This window comes from Antechinus flavipes, chromosome 1 (assembly GCF_016432865.1).
Source record: "Antechinus flavipes isolate AdamAnt ecotype Samford, QLD, Australia chromosome 1, AdamAnt_v2, whole genome shotgun sequence".
Lineage (NCBI taxonomy): Eukaryota > Metazoa > Chordata > Mammalia > Dasyuromorphia > Dasyuridae > Antechinus > Antechinus flavipes.
The window spans coordinates 184375259-184391537 of NC_067398.1; the positions used below are offsets into that span (position 1 = coordinate 184375259).

General features: G+C 33.9%; 1 protein-coding gene across 8 annotated transcripts in view; it reads right to left on the reverse strand.

Moving 5' to 3' along the window:
• The window catches only part of MCTP1 (multiple C2 and transmembrane domain containing 1), a 697990-nt gene that overhangs the window by 93485 nt on the left and 588226 nt on the right, over positions 1-16279 (reverse strand). For all 8 annotated transcript variants that reach the window (XM_051993794.1, XM_051993777.1, XM_051993761.1 and 5 more), the window contains one exon: positions 5021-5074. In XM_051993794.1, the coding sequence (XP_051849754.1) occupies positions 5021-5074 (54 nt within the window). The remainder of the gene's footprint in view (positions 1-5020; positions 5075-16279) is intronic.

Below are 16279 nucleotides of genomic sequence, written 5' to 3' on the forward strand. Positions count from 1 at the left end.
ATCCCTTGCACTCACTTCTGTTCCGATTTTTCCCCTCCCTCCCTCCACCCCCTCCCCTAGATGGCAAGCAGTCCTATATATGTTAAATATGTTGCAGTATATCCTAGATACAATATATGTTTGCAGAACTGAACAGTTCTCTTGTTGCACAGGGAGAATTGGATTCAGAAGGTAAAAATAACCCGGGAAGAAAAACAAAAATGCAAATAGTTTACATTCATTTCTCCTGGCTTCTTTTAAACCCTAACTTCCTTAATCCCTCTTAATTCTAGTGCCTTCCCTCTGTTAATTATTTCCTATTTATCCTGTACATAGAATGCTTTGTCTCTCCCATTAGTTTTGAGGGAAGAGATCTCTTTAGGCTCCATTTTACATATACAGTGCCTGATACATAGTAAGCAACTGATAAGTGTTTATTGATTGTTCCTGCTGTTCCATCTTTGATGGAGTACATAAACTGTCCTGAGATACAAATCCTTTTAGTTGTACCTAAAGTTTCTAAAAATTTTTATCTTAAAGAATTTCCTTTCTTTATCCTTTCTATAATTCTTGGGCTCTAATACTTCATCTCTTTTTACTACAGTGAGACTGTTTTATTTAACATAACTGAAAAATACTACTTTGCAGATCAAAATCTTTCCTATCACATATTTTAATTATCTCTTTCCATGCACTCATGGTTTATTGGAGATGCACAGACGTATGCATCTAGGGCATGCTAGATACACTAATATGTACATGTTTGGGATTGAGAATTTAATCAGTAAACACAGCCTACAAGAATTAAATCATAAGAAAGACCTGTGTATATTTACTATATATACACACAGTTTTTTAAGGCAGCTCAGATACATTCCATGACAATGTCTACTTATCTTGAAGCGTAGTAACCTTGACATAATGGCCAAAGGAAAAGTAGAGACATCATGAGCATAAAAATCAGAGCACTTTAATATCACTTCTCAACAAACATGGTTAAAATACCATGTCTTTGAATGGATGCTTTTTTTTCCTAAGGAAAGCCTGCATTCTATCTTTGGTTTCCTGAATTCACAGCTGGATCTTATTATAAGCCAAGTAAGAAGCTCCATGGAAAGCGTGCCTAAACCTTTAAAGCTACAAAAAGAAAATTGATCTTCATTAATTAGATGTATAGATTATATAGATTGACCACTGTGTTATTATATAACACTGTGAAAAAGGTCATTTTATGGTTTGTTGCTAGCTTTACTCTAGGTAATTTAGCTAAGTCTTATTTGCTGAGATATTCCACTAACCACAGAAAGCAAGATTAAAAGCCGGGTCAAAAATCAGATCAAACTGGGAATCTATGATTGGTGGAGGTCACTGTACATTCAGGGAATGGTCTAGAACATATGGCATTGAAAACATAGCCTTATCTCTTTGTAACATTTAATACATGGCAAATACCATCTACGACAGAGCTTAATGTAGTATTACTGCATAACACTGATAAGTGAAAATATTAACAACGCCGTGGTTCATTATTGAATAATCAATCCTCATGGCTTAACAACAGTAAACCTGAGCTTGCCATTTTAAGCTCTGACTTTTGCCTTTATGGAGACCTCAGAGCTGGATCTGGGTAGGAGAGACCCAATGTCATATTTGAGTAAATAGAAAAAAGCAACAAAAGATTCATGTCATGGCAAGCCTGAGGATGTAGATCCTCACCTGAATAATGATCAGCAGCTTTAATGAAAAGCAGGTTTAAAGAGAAATGTTAAAATAGGACAATCTGGAGAAGATCTGAGGGACTAAGAGAAGACTGAGCTTTAGTAACCTTGACCAAAGCCTTCTGAGGTGTCCAAATCAATGGTGATTGCAAAGATATTACAATGCCATTATTTTAATTAATAGTAATCTTTAATCTGCTTGAATCCCTTATAGCCACAAATGTGCAATTTATAGAGGGACAGCAAGGAAAAGCACTCCAAGTTTAATTTAAAGAATCTACTTCTACTTCAACTTATGACCACACCGACCTTGTCAAGTAGCCAGTGCCTTGCACTTTCATTGTGAGTAAGTGACTAATATCTATGCTGGCTCTAAAGAAAGACACTTTTCATAATCGCCCAACAATCTGCTAAGTGAAAACATATGGATGGGCTTAGGCAAAGCCTGCCAGGGGTCTTTGCTGAATGGAAAACAGGTGCTCTTGTTTCGTGCCATGTAATACCCCATTTACCCCCAAGTCCAAAGGTTACAGGACTAATAGCTGCCTTGTGGTAATCAAGGAAAACTAAGACACTAGCCATGGTGAAACATCTGGGACATATTTTACATACTTGCAACATATGCTTCAGGTTCAATTAAAGTGAGGCTTTGGCACATTTATTAATCTTTTTTACTTTTATCCTATAAGAGAACCCACTGACCTGACCTTACTGTTATACCATATGAGAAAACAGGAATAATGAGAACTGGAGGTCAGTACCTGCTGATATAGCAAAGACACATTTGTTTTCACACACACACACAAAAAATTCCATTATGCCTGACTTTACACGCAAACTTTAGACCGAAGAACCAATGAATCTTTTAAAGTAGGAAATTGCCCTGCCACTACTGGAACACACTGACATCTAAACCTTGTAGCATTTAGTGGTACGTAATCTGGCCGAGAGATGGAAACTGGTAAATGGGAACGTTAAGGATCCTTCCTATATTTCCATTTCTTATAATAAAAAACTCATAGTTTAAAAAGTCCATGCAAAAGATTTTATCTCCTATTATGCAAGCACTTAAAAATCTATTGTAAATGATCAGCTTTGTCATTTTCCTTTTTGTGCCCGATATGATTTTCATGCTACAAATTGCATTATAAGAGCTTAAAAAAAAAAAAAAAACCTTTCATATTACTGAAAAAAAGGCTAGGATTTATGAAAATCAAATGACATTCATTTCATATGGAAAATACACTCTTCTTCCGCCTCCTATAAAAATATAGTTGAATTTACACAGTAATTTAAGCAATCCTTTTCAAAAAACTTTAGTAAGTAGATCAGAAAGTGTACCAGAACCAAGGGGTTGACTGAGGCTAGATTAGGATTAGAAGGAGCATCAGATTAGGTTGGACACAGCTCCAGGGACCTGGTGTGTTTTTTCCTAACCTGGTTTTCCCTTTGTAACTACATTTTGGTGAGTTGTTTCCTCTCTTTTTCCTCTCTCTCCCTCTCTCTATTCTTCCCTTTTTCTCTTGTTCTCCCATTCCCTGCTTTTCCTTCTCTGTCTCTTCCCCTTTATGCCTTATCCTGCACCCCACCCCTCCATAAAAAGGGAGATTCTTAGGAGCCTGGAAATCAAGGAGGTGCCGAGGAAATAGACTGATTTCAAGCAGAAGCATTAAAGCAGCAAACAACACTATGGGCGCACAGTTATTAAAATTTCTGGGAATACACATGCTGCTTGGATGGATCCCTTACAGTAGCTTTAATAATAAAGCTGCTACAAGCAAGGGAAAATGGCCATAAATGGATGGCAGCTTAGTGTTTATCAGAAGAGAAATGATGATTCAGAGCTAGCATGTTGAGTTAAAATACAAGCTCTCTACAGCTACACGGCTGACCTTCGCAATAAATCATATCTTTTATTGCCAGAAGTGTATGCTCACATTATTTAACATTAAAAACTAGCACATATGTGTTTTTGCAGAAGGAGGTTTTGTTAGTTCAGTGTTTGATGATACTAAAATGATGTAACTAATGACTAAATAATATACAGAAGGATTTCACAGAACAGCTCTTTCGATTTTAAAATGTTTGAACCAACATAAGAAGGAACCACTGTCGGAATGTGTGTGTGTGTGTGTGTGTGTGTGTGTGTGTGTGTGTGTGTGTGTGTGTGTGGTGTTCCTTCCATATTCTTTAAAGCATTGGATGTTAGCTATCTGGGAAAAAAATCATTCAGGGGATTAACTAATCACTGTGAATTTTTTTGACATTTCTAATGCTTGCTGCCAGCACACAAATTCTTACACTGGTATATAACTGTACATCTCTACTAGAAACAAAGGTCAAAGGCATAAATTAAGATATACTGTTTTTCTCCTCTCTTCAAAAAATTTCATTGCTTTAGTACAACAGAAGTCAGATGAATACTGGTGAAGGTCAAAATTTGGTTTTTTATGCAGAACATTTAAAAAAAAAAAACAGTTATTTTTTCTCTTTCCTGTATTCTACTTTTTTTGGTCTGGAAATACCCTGAGGCAAGCAAAAGGTTGATTCACAATCCTTTCCTTCACAACAGAACCATCCCACCAACACCACTATTGAAGCAATGATGCAAGGTCATTCTAATTTCCTCCCCCTGTTTTTCCTCTTTTGCAGGGGGAACAACCAATCCAAATTTTCCCATCACTTGATTCAATAAGGTATAGAAACTAGCTGTGGCCAAAATCCTATACTGGGACCAGGCACCCAGAAAGAGAAACATGTAGAAGTAAGAAAGAACAGGTCTGGGGGCCTATAGGGCCACAATGGCTATTCCAGAGCAAGTGGACACTGGCAAGAATTGTGATTATTTAAATGCCTTACAGAGTGTCACACACATATATTGCCCATTCTTTTAGCCAGGCAATTCATTGAAAATTACAGATGACAGAATCCCATCTTCAACTGATGTGGGGCTGCTATTTTTATTTCTTTTTTTCCTCCCTAAAGTATAGTCCTATTTGTAATACTCAAGACAGGACAAATTTTTGTCCTTCAAAAACAGTTGTCACTGCCGTTATCTTCAGAAGAGCTATCAAGTTCCAGACAAGCTGAATTATTTTTGTTCCTGGCAGAAAAATATTTGACCCAGCTCTGGACAAAAAAGAAGAGGATTTATAGTCCTCTATCCTTCCGGCAACATCCACTGGCATTGTTAGGATGATAAACAGCACTGTCCAATTTTCTGGACTAAAACACTTCAACTCCTTTTTTAACTGTCTGTAAAAACAGTGTCATGTCTAAATTCTCCCATCCCCAGGTACCCAAGAGCTGGGGAAGATAATTACCTTGTCATCTTTGTCATCCTCTTCTTCCTCGTCCTCTAGCATGTCCTCCACTACCTGCAGACAGAAACAGACGTCGTTGTCATGATTTTCAAGAAGAGAATTTTGTTCTGTCAATTGGGAGCTTTTTAGGGATGAAAACTTTATTAACATTTGAAACATGCTGAGAAATAAAATATTCGATTTAGAGATTGAGATTTGGACAATGCTTTATTTTTAATTGATCTACACTATCTAGAAATACTAGGAAAAATATATTTATATCTGTATATCTACATGACATATTCTATGACAGGACTGATTCACAGGTTGTTCCCAAAATCTTAATACAGATTATATATGCATACATAAATATACATGCAAACACACATGTATGTAGATAAACATACTATATATACAGATATAAATGCATATTTGTATGTATATATGTATGTCTCTATATATTGACATACATAAATGTATACACATAAACATACATTCCAAAATTTCTGGGGGCTATATATCTATAGATATGCTATACATTTATATGTATTTGCATATAATCTATATATCACCTATATCCATATTCTATTTAAGTATTTATTAGAATACTTTTTTCCAAGCTCTTTTGTTATTTATATTGTTCAAGCACTTTAGATTTAGGACAAACTTACTAAAGATGCAAATGATTATGTCAGACTAAATTTCTTATTCATCAAAAGTATTGATATAAAGGAAAGAGTATTTGACCAGGAGATGGGAAACTGGGCACAGATGCTGTTCTGCCCATAACAAGGAGTATGACTTGCTGAGTCACTTTTCTTCAATGAGACTAAGATCCTCATCTGTAAAATGAGACTGTATCAGGTCATTTCCTGGTTCCAGAATTAGGAAGACTTGAGTTCAAATCCTGATTCAGACACTCATTAACTCTGTGACCCTGGGCAATTTCCTCATTTATAAAATGGGGCTAATAGCACCTCTTTCCTAGTTTTGTTGTGAGATAATAATTATAAAGCACTTACCACAGTGCTTGTCATGGAACAGGTGTTATATAAATGTTAGCTTAACATTTGTTATGCTCTATTCTAGGAATCCCTATGCTAGGACAAAAACGATGCTTTTCTTCTTCAGGGCATCGTTCAATAGCATCAAATTCAAATAGGTTGTAGTCTGAAGACAACTGTCAGGTCATGTCATTTAACTCTTTAGTCTATATATGTATATTGTGGTTCATTCACTTTGTCTATTTTCTGAGATAAGTTTTTAAATCCAAACTTAGCACATTTGTAGACTTTTTTCTATTGTTGTTTGGTGAATGGTATGAGGATGTAAATTAATTTTAAAAATTATGAAGACAAATTTTCTGAATAAAGATAATGCATTTTAAAATCAACTTTAATGATTTTTTTTTTAATTTTCTATCTGGGAGTTATTCATGTCATTCCCCTTACACATCATTGTCCATAATCTAAGAGTTATCCACACTTTATTCCAGTACTAGGTGATACAGTGGATATAGTGATGGGTGTGGAATCAAGAAAACTGAATTAAAATCTTGCTTCACACAATGACTAATTCTGAGCCTTTGGACAAGTCACCTAACCTCTGTCTGCCTCAGTTTCCTCATTTGCAAATAAGATGAATAATATTATCTCCCTTCTATGTTTACTGCCAAGATTGAGATATTTATAAAATGCTTTGTAAACTTTAAATAAATGCCACTATTATTGTTGTTGTTTTTATTATTGCCTTCTGATTCTGTTCATATACCCATATATATGGTTATATAGACAGATGACTCCAGAGGTACCCAAATCAAAAAGAAATGGCTCCTTGCATATAAAATCCAACCACTTAATATACCAACCTTAATTCTGTATTTATTTATTTATTTTTTAGGTTTCTGATACAGATTTATGATTTCATATATGTAGGGAATATCTATATCAGTGCAAATTGACAGTTAGTCTGGATCTTAGATCTTAATGAATTGCCTAAAGCCCTGAGACATTATATGATTTGTCCAGGATCACACAATCAATATGTGAGGAGTACAACCTGAATTCTGGGTTGTCCTGACTTGGAAACCAGTTTTATATCCACTGCTTTTTCTTCTGTGACAAATTATTAGATAGGATGCAGTTATGAATTATCTTTAAATCTTCCTCCAAAAGATTCCTGCCACCTTTAAAACATATAAGTATATTTGACATTGCTTGCTTTACATGCACATGGTACCCATGGGGATATAAATTTCTAGTAATGGTCAAGAGAGCTACATAGTTAACAGTAAAGTTCTTTGAATTAGTAGTTGTTTAAAATGCTAGATAATACAGTTTTACAACATACAAATCTCACATACTAACAGAAGTGAACATCTGACTCTCCTATAAACAGGGCAATACATAAAAATATTTTAAAATATACTTCAGTGCCTTGGAACCCAGGGAACATGTATACTATTCAAGAGTGCTTCTAACCCATTAAAATATTTTTTTTAAAAAGATGGGTGTGTAATAGATTACCTCTAAAGTCCCTTTCAACTCTAAGATTCCATTTTTCTAGGTTACAGATTCTAGGTGTGAACTCCAACTGATCTACATACAACAAGACTTTACCCTATTTTGAAGTACAGTCTTATATTCTTGACCAGGGATGTGTTTGGCTTAGCTCTGGTTTGTTCAGAAGAGCCACTGTTAAATTTTTATTAATATCATTTATATTGTGAAAACTGGATGTTATAAATCAGGGCTTGATTTATACTTTTGTTTAAATTTGTAAACTTTAAAATTTTAAAAAGTTTAAACTTTAAAAAGTGATGGAAAAATATTATTAATACAGATTAAACTTTACACTATGTCATGCATACAAAAATGTTAAATATTTACCAGTATACCATAACCTTAGCCAGCTCAGAGTATTATTAGTGGCTCCTAGCCTCTTTAACACTAGCTATCCCATAACAACAACAAAGGCAGATTTAGGTCAAACACTTACACAGAGACAAAGCTTAGAGTGTTTTTCAAATTGCTCCTTTCTCCCAGGCTGGAAGGCATCAGTTCCACCTTGGGAATAAGGAGGATTTGAGTCTAAACTTCATAACTGAGCAAAACAATGTAGTTTACTTGTCTGAGACTCAGTTTCTTCATCTGTATAGACTCTCTGGGCAGCCAGGTGGCACAGTGAAAAGAAAACAGAACCTGGAGTCAGGAAGGCTCATTTTCTTAGTAGTCCAAATCTGAACTGAGGACACTTATTGACTCTGGACAAGTCACTTAACCCAGTTTCCTCCTGTATAAAATAAGTTGGTGAAGGAAATGGCAAACCATTCCAGGAAAAAGCCCAAGTGAGATCACGAAGTGTCAGAATAACTGAAAATTACTGATCAACAAAAGGGTAAAATGCTTTAACACACTCTAAAGCACAGTATTAATGGCAGCTATTAAATTGCAATGACATCACAAATCCTCAGTCAGATTTTTAATCAGATTTAACTAGTTAAAAAAAATTGTAAGATATATTTCCAAGCTTCATGAATATGGACCACATTTTTAACATCCATAAGGTCTAAGTACTAGAGGGGACTAGAAGCAGAGTCCATCTAGCTAACCCCATACTCTTCACCTTACAGAGAAGGAAGCTTCTATTAGGGGAGAGAAATTCACCAGAAAGGAATACTAGTATGCTAGAATCATTATAGATATCCCAAAAGTTGTATCCAAAGCCTAGTAAGTAGATAAAATTAATCAGAGAACTTGTAAAAGGTTATTTAAGTGGTATTACATATGTCCCTGTGGGAAAGAATAATGTTCCCTAGAATGATGGAGGGAAGTGGTGCATTATTAGCCACCCCAAGCTCATTTTTCTTCCAACTGGAATTCAAATCACAAGACCATGTCTGAAGGAGACTTGATCCAGTGGGAAAATTCTACCACTTAGAGAGTGAGGAGAACTGTGTTGATTGTTTATGGCCTGTTTAAAAGTTTTCTAAATTTGTTTATGATCTCTTGACATTTCTTTGTATTTTTTGCTTTTTCTGTTTAGTGAAACAAAGGCTGTCCTATCACTGTTATCTTCAGTGCTTAGATAGGAACTGGGGATTCTGTTATATTTATGGAAATTTAGTCATGAGGTATATTCAAAGATTCTACAAGTAAAATAGTATCTTTTAAATAAATCCTTTACATCAGTATAATCCAAATAAGCCCAGAGATGGTGACTAGGAGTTCTAGGTTACAGAGAAGGAAGCACTTTGAACATTTTCTTTAGCTACATTATCTATGATTCTATCTCTTCATTCAATAAGTATTTGTGGTAACCTATCATGTGAAAGGGGCTGGGTTAGGTGTTATGAGTGGTGTCAAATTAAAATATAAATTGGGGCTAATAAACCCTATGGACTGCATATTGACTTAGTTTTAAAAATGTAATATTATCTGAGGTTTTTAATATTTTTGTTTACTTTGTTAAATATTTTCTAATTACATTTTAATTTGGTTCAAGTCCACCAGAGAGGGGTACGGGCCATATGTAGCCTGCGGGCCACATGTTTGATAATTTTGCTGTGAGATCCATATATACACAGGTGCTACTACTTCTAGTAGAAATTAAATATGAAAATGACACATCAAGGCTAAGATTACCTTTCACACTATCTTTTGATCTTCGTGAATGTGCAAATAGATATAAACATATATATGAAAAGTGATATTAACCATTTGTAATGGATGGGTGCACTATTTGCCTCCCAAATCAGACAAGAGTAAAGATAAAAACTACCCAAAAAGTCTGAAAAGATAGTACAATGCTCCCTGCCAAGATCAGCAGTACCTATGAATCAAACTCTTATAATTCTCCAAGATGTACTTTCTTCTTCCCCACCACTCCTTTGGAAAATAAAATACTCTCTGCAAATCTTGGCGTATACAATGCCTTCATTTCCCCCTCAAAAGCAGTAAATAGCTAAAACACTGATTATGAGATATCCAAAATGAGAGGTCAGAAATACCAAGCTAAGCAAAATGGACAATATACTATTTACTAATGGGATAAACGAAAGTGTCATGTTAACAAACTATTAATAAAAGTATAACAAAAATTGGTTGTACATCTACCTATTTAGCCTGTAACTAAAAAAAGCAAATAAATAAAACCACTGGTAAAGCTCATATCAATCACCTAACAGGATCAAAATGTTCTACCAGGGAGATTTAAACCTATTATAAAGGAGATAAAGTAAGGCAAATCTTCAAGAGGCTTTCAAATGTTTGTCAGGAAATCTAAAACACAATTACCGAACCACTATCTTAAGAGTTTGTCTTCTCCACTTGTGCCAATTTAATTTTCAAAATGCCAAAACATTATTAGTCCGTAAAAGCAACAAGCATTCTACCTCACACTTTCTGCAAACCAGCTGTGAGCCTGATGTGCAAGAATTGCACAAAGAAGGCCTAGAGAATGGGCCTCTTCATTTGCAAAACTCAAACTGTTCCCACACTGCACAAACGTGTAATTGGATATGCACAATTGCTCCACAAATGGGCAGCCAGAACCACCCAATACAACAATTTATTTTTAAATTTGGCAGAAAAGTGTTGTCTTAGGGAGACTGCCTTTGTGTGGAGTTTCAGCTCTCCAAAGAGTTTTTAAAGCCAAGTATAAACCCCTAAAAATAGGGATTTTTAAGGCAGATGACACCCTGCAGTTACCTTTACAATAGCCTCACAACAGATATCATCAACCTGTTTGATCTGTATGCCCCTGGAGCACAAAGGTGCTTTACGAATTCCACGTGGAGGTATACATATTCTCCTGGGGAGTCACTTTAGCACAGGTAAAGTTTGAAGTGCTTTGAAAAGAAGATTCAATGATAGTTTTTTACAATTAACCATAATACTAACTCTCTCTCCCTTTTACTTCTTCGAGACAAGCAGAATGTTCAAATTTCTAAATAGCATTAGGGCTGCTTGCCCAAAATTTCAGATATCTAGAGACTTAAGGATGGCTATTGATAATGAATGTCTAGGTTTTACTGGTATCTTAAAAACAGGTCAAGAGTTCTCACTAATTTCCTACGGACTCCAAAACCTGGTCTAAGCCAGACCTTAGACAAACTGAGTTCTTTCAACTAGATCATAGAATAACCACTATATTTAAAAATTGTACAAAACTGTAATCTTATCTAGAGAATTCAAATAGCCTATGCCATTTACAAGTAGTAAATTGATTTATATAGTTTGCTAAGAAAAACAAATAGAAAGGGATTGTCATTTCAAATTCCAAGACTTTCCTCTATAAATAAATTTGCAGTAATCAGTACATACCTAGTTTGGTTTTAGTTAAGTCTGATCAAGCCTTTGCCAGCAATGATACTACAAAAATGTCTTTTGAAGGAAGAAAGCTATTTCCCAATCAAAGTGGAATGAAAAAAGGAATGATACAGTGTGTTAAACAAGCTATATTTATGAAAGTTTTTAGGAGGAAATAATCTTTGAACACTCTCGAATTTTCTCTCCAAATTATGCTTCCTGATACCTTGCTTGAAATCAAGTAGCATTAATCAAACAAAGGAAGGGCACCAGGGAAATCAGAAAGATCTAATGCAAGCAGTTAAAAGTGACATGACCTTCTGTAATGTCACTTGTCACAGACTTATATGCCACACAGTGGAAGAAGGTCTTGAAAGAAACTGATTCTTGGAACTATTCCTTGAATGTAATACTAATACAGATGACATTTAAAAAAACACACGTAGAAGGCCTCAAATGTGGCATGGCAGTTATATTATGGTCAAATAGTAGGCAGAGAACATTTAAAATTAAAGCAAAATATTTCTTTTTTTATTTTGTTCTTAACATTTGTGTAAAAATAGTTGCTTGTCAAAAAAAAAATATGTGTAGTAGAACTTCTGACAACAAATGAAAAGGTTCCTTAAAACTGAACCACTTTGCATCTAGAAATATAGCCTGTGACCTGTTCTGGAGCATCCTGTGTTAGTAGTCATTTTCATGCTATTCCAGTTTAGCCAGTGCTTCCTATTTTTCAAGAGAATGAAACTTAATGTTAATGGAAAGCCTGAGAAATGAAGTTGACAACTCAAATAAAAAATTTGACAATTTCTTCAGTAGCATTCCATGAGAAAAAAAAAAAATGATATTTGTGAAGAGGAGAGCTGTAGAAATGGATGAGATAGAAAAAAAACTAAAGAAGGTAGATAAAAGTAACCTCTATTACCAAGGCAAGAGACTGATTCCAGGTCCTTGATATTACTTTAGAAACATATGTATGTATATATATATGTACTTTAAAAAAAAATTTAAACAGAGACAAAATGGAGTCATAAGATCTATGAATAATCTTTAAAACTCCTTCTGTTATCATTTTTCTTAGGGAGAAAGTCCTCTTCTAAGTTTGCATTCTTTAAGTGAAAAGTGTCAAAGAGAATTGCTTCTTAAGATCATTCCATTTTGGATATCTTAGGAAAAAGGTATTCATTTTAGTTCAACCATGACACTACAAACACGGAATGTGGAGTGAGGGGGTGGGGCTGGTGGGAGTGGAAACTATGAGTCTCTCTCTCTTGTCTGTCTCTCTCGCTGTCTATCTCACCTTTTCCAACAGAAATAATCCATATATTAAATAGGTATTGTGCTATGTTCTCAGTGAATACATATGCAATTCAAATTATTTTATTTTGGTAGAGAATGTAAAGAAATGACATCTTAAGGAAAAATGAAATCACTTTTTCCATTTTTTTTAAAATTTAATTTGATTTTTTTTATCTAATCAAAGAAAACTTTCACAGAAAAGAGATTTTATATGCGGTAAATATAGACTATTCAAATATAGATAGATGTAATATTTGGAAATATTATAAATTAAATAAACACGTTCACTGTTCATATATGAAGGGATTTTGTTAAGAGCGACATTCTTCAGCATAGCCTGGAGTTCATTTAGTTCACTGTCTGCACATAGCTTAACCACAACATGCATTTGTATGTCAATGGATTTACTATACTTGTGTGTAAATGTAATATAAAATTATTGAATGTGTATGGATTGAGAGGATGCATTAAACCACTCAGACTATTTCAGGTCATTTGAAAGTACCTGGGGTCAAGCCGAAGACTTTCCTAGTCAATAAGCCTGTTATAACTGTTTATTTGGTCATTTCCCCATCAGGACACCTGCTTCTTATCAGACTTTTGAGCAGGAACTCTGGTGAAATGAATAGTTCAATTAAACTATGCACGAAATTCACACCACATTTACAATAAAAATAAGAATCATAAACAGGTCTGCAATGTAAGTTCTCATCTGTTATCTCTCAAAAACAACTGCATGGATGATGGCCGCTTAGTTTGATTCACACTATTAAGGATTTGACCTTGGAGCATTTCAGCTACAGTAGTCATCAAGATAACTGAACCACTAGATGTAATAATAATTAGTGTGATAGGCTTGCCAGTAAGACGGAATATATTGCAGTACAAAGAAGGCAGATGAAAAAAAAACCAAAAAAAAAAACAAAAGCATTAGTACTTTACTGCTAAAAGACTTCCTGATTTTTACAGAGACACTCAAATACAATTATTTCTTCTTGCAGAATGCATTTCCTTGGCTCATTCTGGGAAGTGCTCAAGTTGTAATTTAGTCTGATTCTTAATAGGAAATGTGGCTTTAATGTGGCTATCAGATGCCTTTTGATGCGTGCCACTGATTACATGCAGCCCTGTACTCTGAATCATCAACAACAGAATTCTTATATGCAGAATAATATGCTTTGCTGAAAGGTGCCAGGACAGTAAATTTACTTTATTGGCCACCAGTACAGAACCTTTTTTCTTTAAGTGTCAGCTTAATACAGGAAAAACCAAGCACCTCAGCAGTTAAATATAGGCTAAATAATAACTAATAAAAATTATATAATAAGTATAAACATCTTAAATGTATTTCTTTTCATAATCCATCCTCATTGCTCCTAAATAATCTCTCTTATATTTACACAAAGCTCTGTGAACAGGATACTTGCGTTTATTTGAACTATGTCTCCATCTAAAGGCATGATACTGTATTGTATTGTATTTATTTTATTTTATTTTTTTGCTTCCAGGCAAAATTCTAATGTTGTTGCCTTCAAGATAACTGTGTTTTTTTTAAAAATTTAGTTTAGTAGAAAAAAAAGTTAAAACATTATACTTATGACCCATATACAATACATTTTTATAATAGTAATGCTTTCTTAGAGCTACATTATGTTGCCAACCAGAAAAATTAAAACTTAGGGTTTTCTAATAGAATTAAAAAATGATTATATCAAGCATTGACCTCTTTTATTTAACCAAGTTTAATAATTTTTGCTGACAAAATATTTTTGCTAAATTAGTAGCATATTTCATCTAAATAAAACTGAAAACAACCACTTTGAGGCAAAGTATTTTAAGCAAGGATGAAAATTACATTTACCAATTGTGACTTTATGGCATCATTTTATGTGGTTTAAAATGAACAGTTTTAAGATTATTTAATTTCTAAATTATGTCAGAGATTACTTTGTTTATATATTTAAAAAACTCTTTTAGACAGGTATGATAAGCCTTTGGACATAAGCCTTCTCTAAAACATTTTCTGATGTATGTGTCTTTATATATTTTGTTATGATCAGATCAGAAATATTTCTAACTATTGGAAACTTGATAGACAAAACGTTTTCTTTAGGGAAAATGTATCAGTTTTGCTTACATTTTAGATGGAAATCACTTTTAAAACCACCATACTCTTCTTTGTATAGTTTGGGCCTTCTAAAAGTTGATTTGAAAACAATAGAACATTTATCTTTGTTGAGAAATTAATGTTACAGTACAGTACTGCACCAATTTGTTAGGCTGCATTAAGAATTTTAAAAATTCTTTAAAAAAAAAAAACAATCCTTAAAAAGTTTATGAAGGGAAAAAATTGCTGTGAGAAAATTTTCTGACAATAATTTTTTTTTTGGCCTAGAATATTTTGAGGCATCATGAGAACATTTTGTAAAAATTTTAACTTTAAAAATGGAGTATGTTTTGAATGTCAAAAAATTATGCAACCAGAAGACTTCTGTTCTTCCCTTAAACCCTTTTTCCTAGGGATAATAAATGGAAAAGATTATGATTTTCTTTGTTTAAAAAAACATGCCTAACCCCTAAAAGAGATACTGCAAAGTTTAGACCCACAATATCACACCGTGACTAGAGTGAATTTTTGTGTTGGATACCAGTATGAAAGCTAGAATGAAAATGATTATAATGAAACTTCAAGCAAAACCTGTTTAACAGTTGTCATGAATTTCCTCTTTACAGAACGCAGCTCTCTCCAGTCCAGGAAAAGACTAGCTAGCCAACTTGCCATTTCTTCTTTATGTAGTGTACTGTGCTAAATTAGGACATAATGCATTTATAATATTTATAGTACCAACATTTAGTTAAATAACCTTTATGTAAGATTTATGTTGATATTTTTTATTTCTCATTTAATGGCAAATTATGAAGAACATGTTTCATAAAGATAATTCTCCATTTAAATTCATCAGCCCATTAAATATTAAAATTATGTTTCTGATGCAATCTAGAACAAATTTGTCCAGCTTCAGTGATTATTTGCACTCATAAAAATTAGGCTTGATTAATAAAATTTAAATGCTTGATTAAGTTGACATTTTCATGTTTCATCCTGATTTATTAAAATTAGTCCCTCTCTCCTGGTCTGGCACAGTGATAGGAGTTTACCTTTCCCTTTCTCATATGCCAGATCTTAAATAAAGTATGGTAGGAATAAGCTCATAGGTTCTGGAAAAATAGTAGTTTTCAGTAGAATATTTTATCCTTTAAGTTCTTGTTGCATCTGTTTTCGTGTTCTCACAAAGCCCAAAATGAAGGTTTGATTATAACATGTCTAGAAAGGTTTCCCTTTCCAGTCACTTATGGCTGTGAGCATGAGCTGCAAGACAGAATGTATTTATCATATTTCTGCAAAACTCAAAAGCCAAGAAGCTTTAAATTGTGGGAGAAGACTACTTTTGCAAGAGAACCTTTATATATTTTGTTGACTGAATCTCTCTCTTCCTGTCCATATTTGCTGCAACCATTTTACTTCAACCTCTCCTCTCTTTTCTCTTATACTGTGCAATACCCATCTAACTAGTAGATGACTTCCACTTTACTGTATACCTCATACAATTTATTGCCAGATGTTTTCCCACAGGACTCTTCTCATCATGTAAATCAACCAAAATGAAAATAA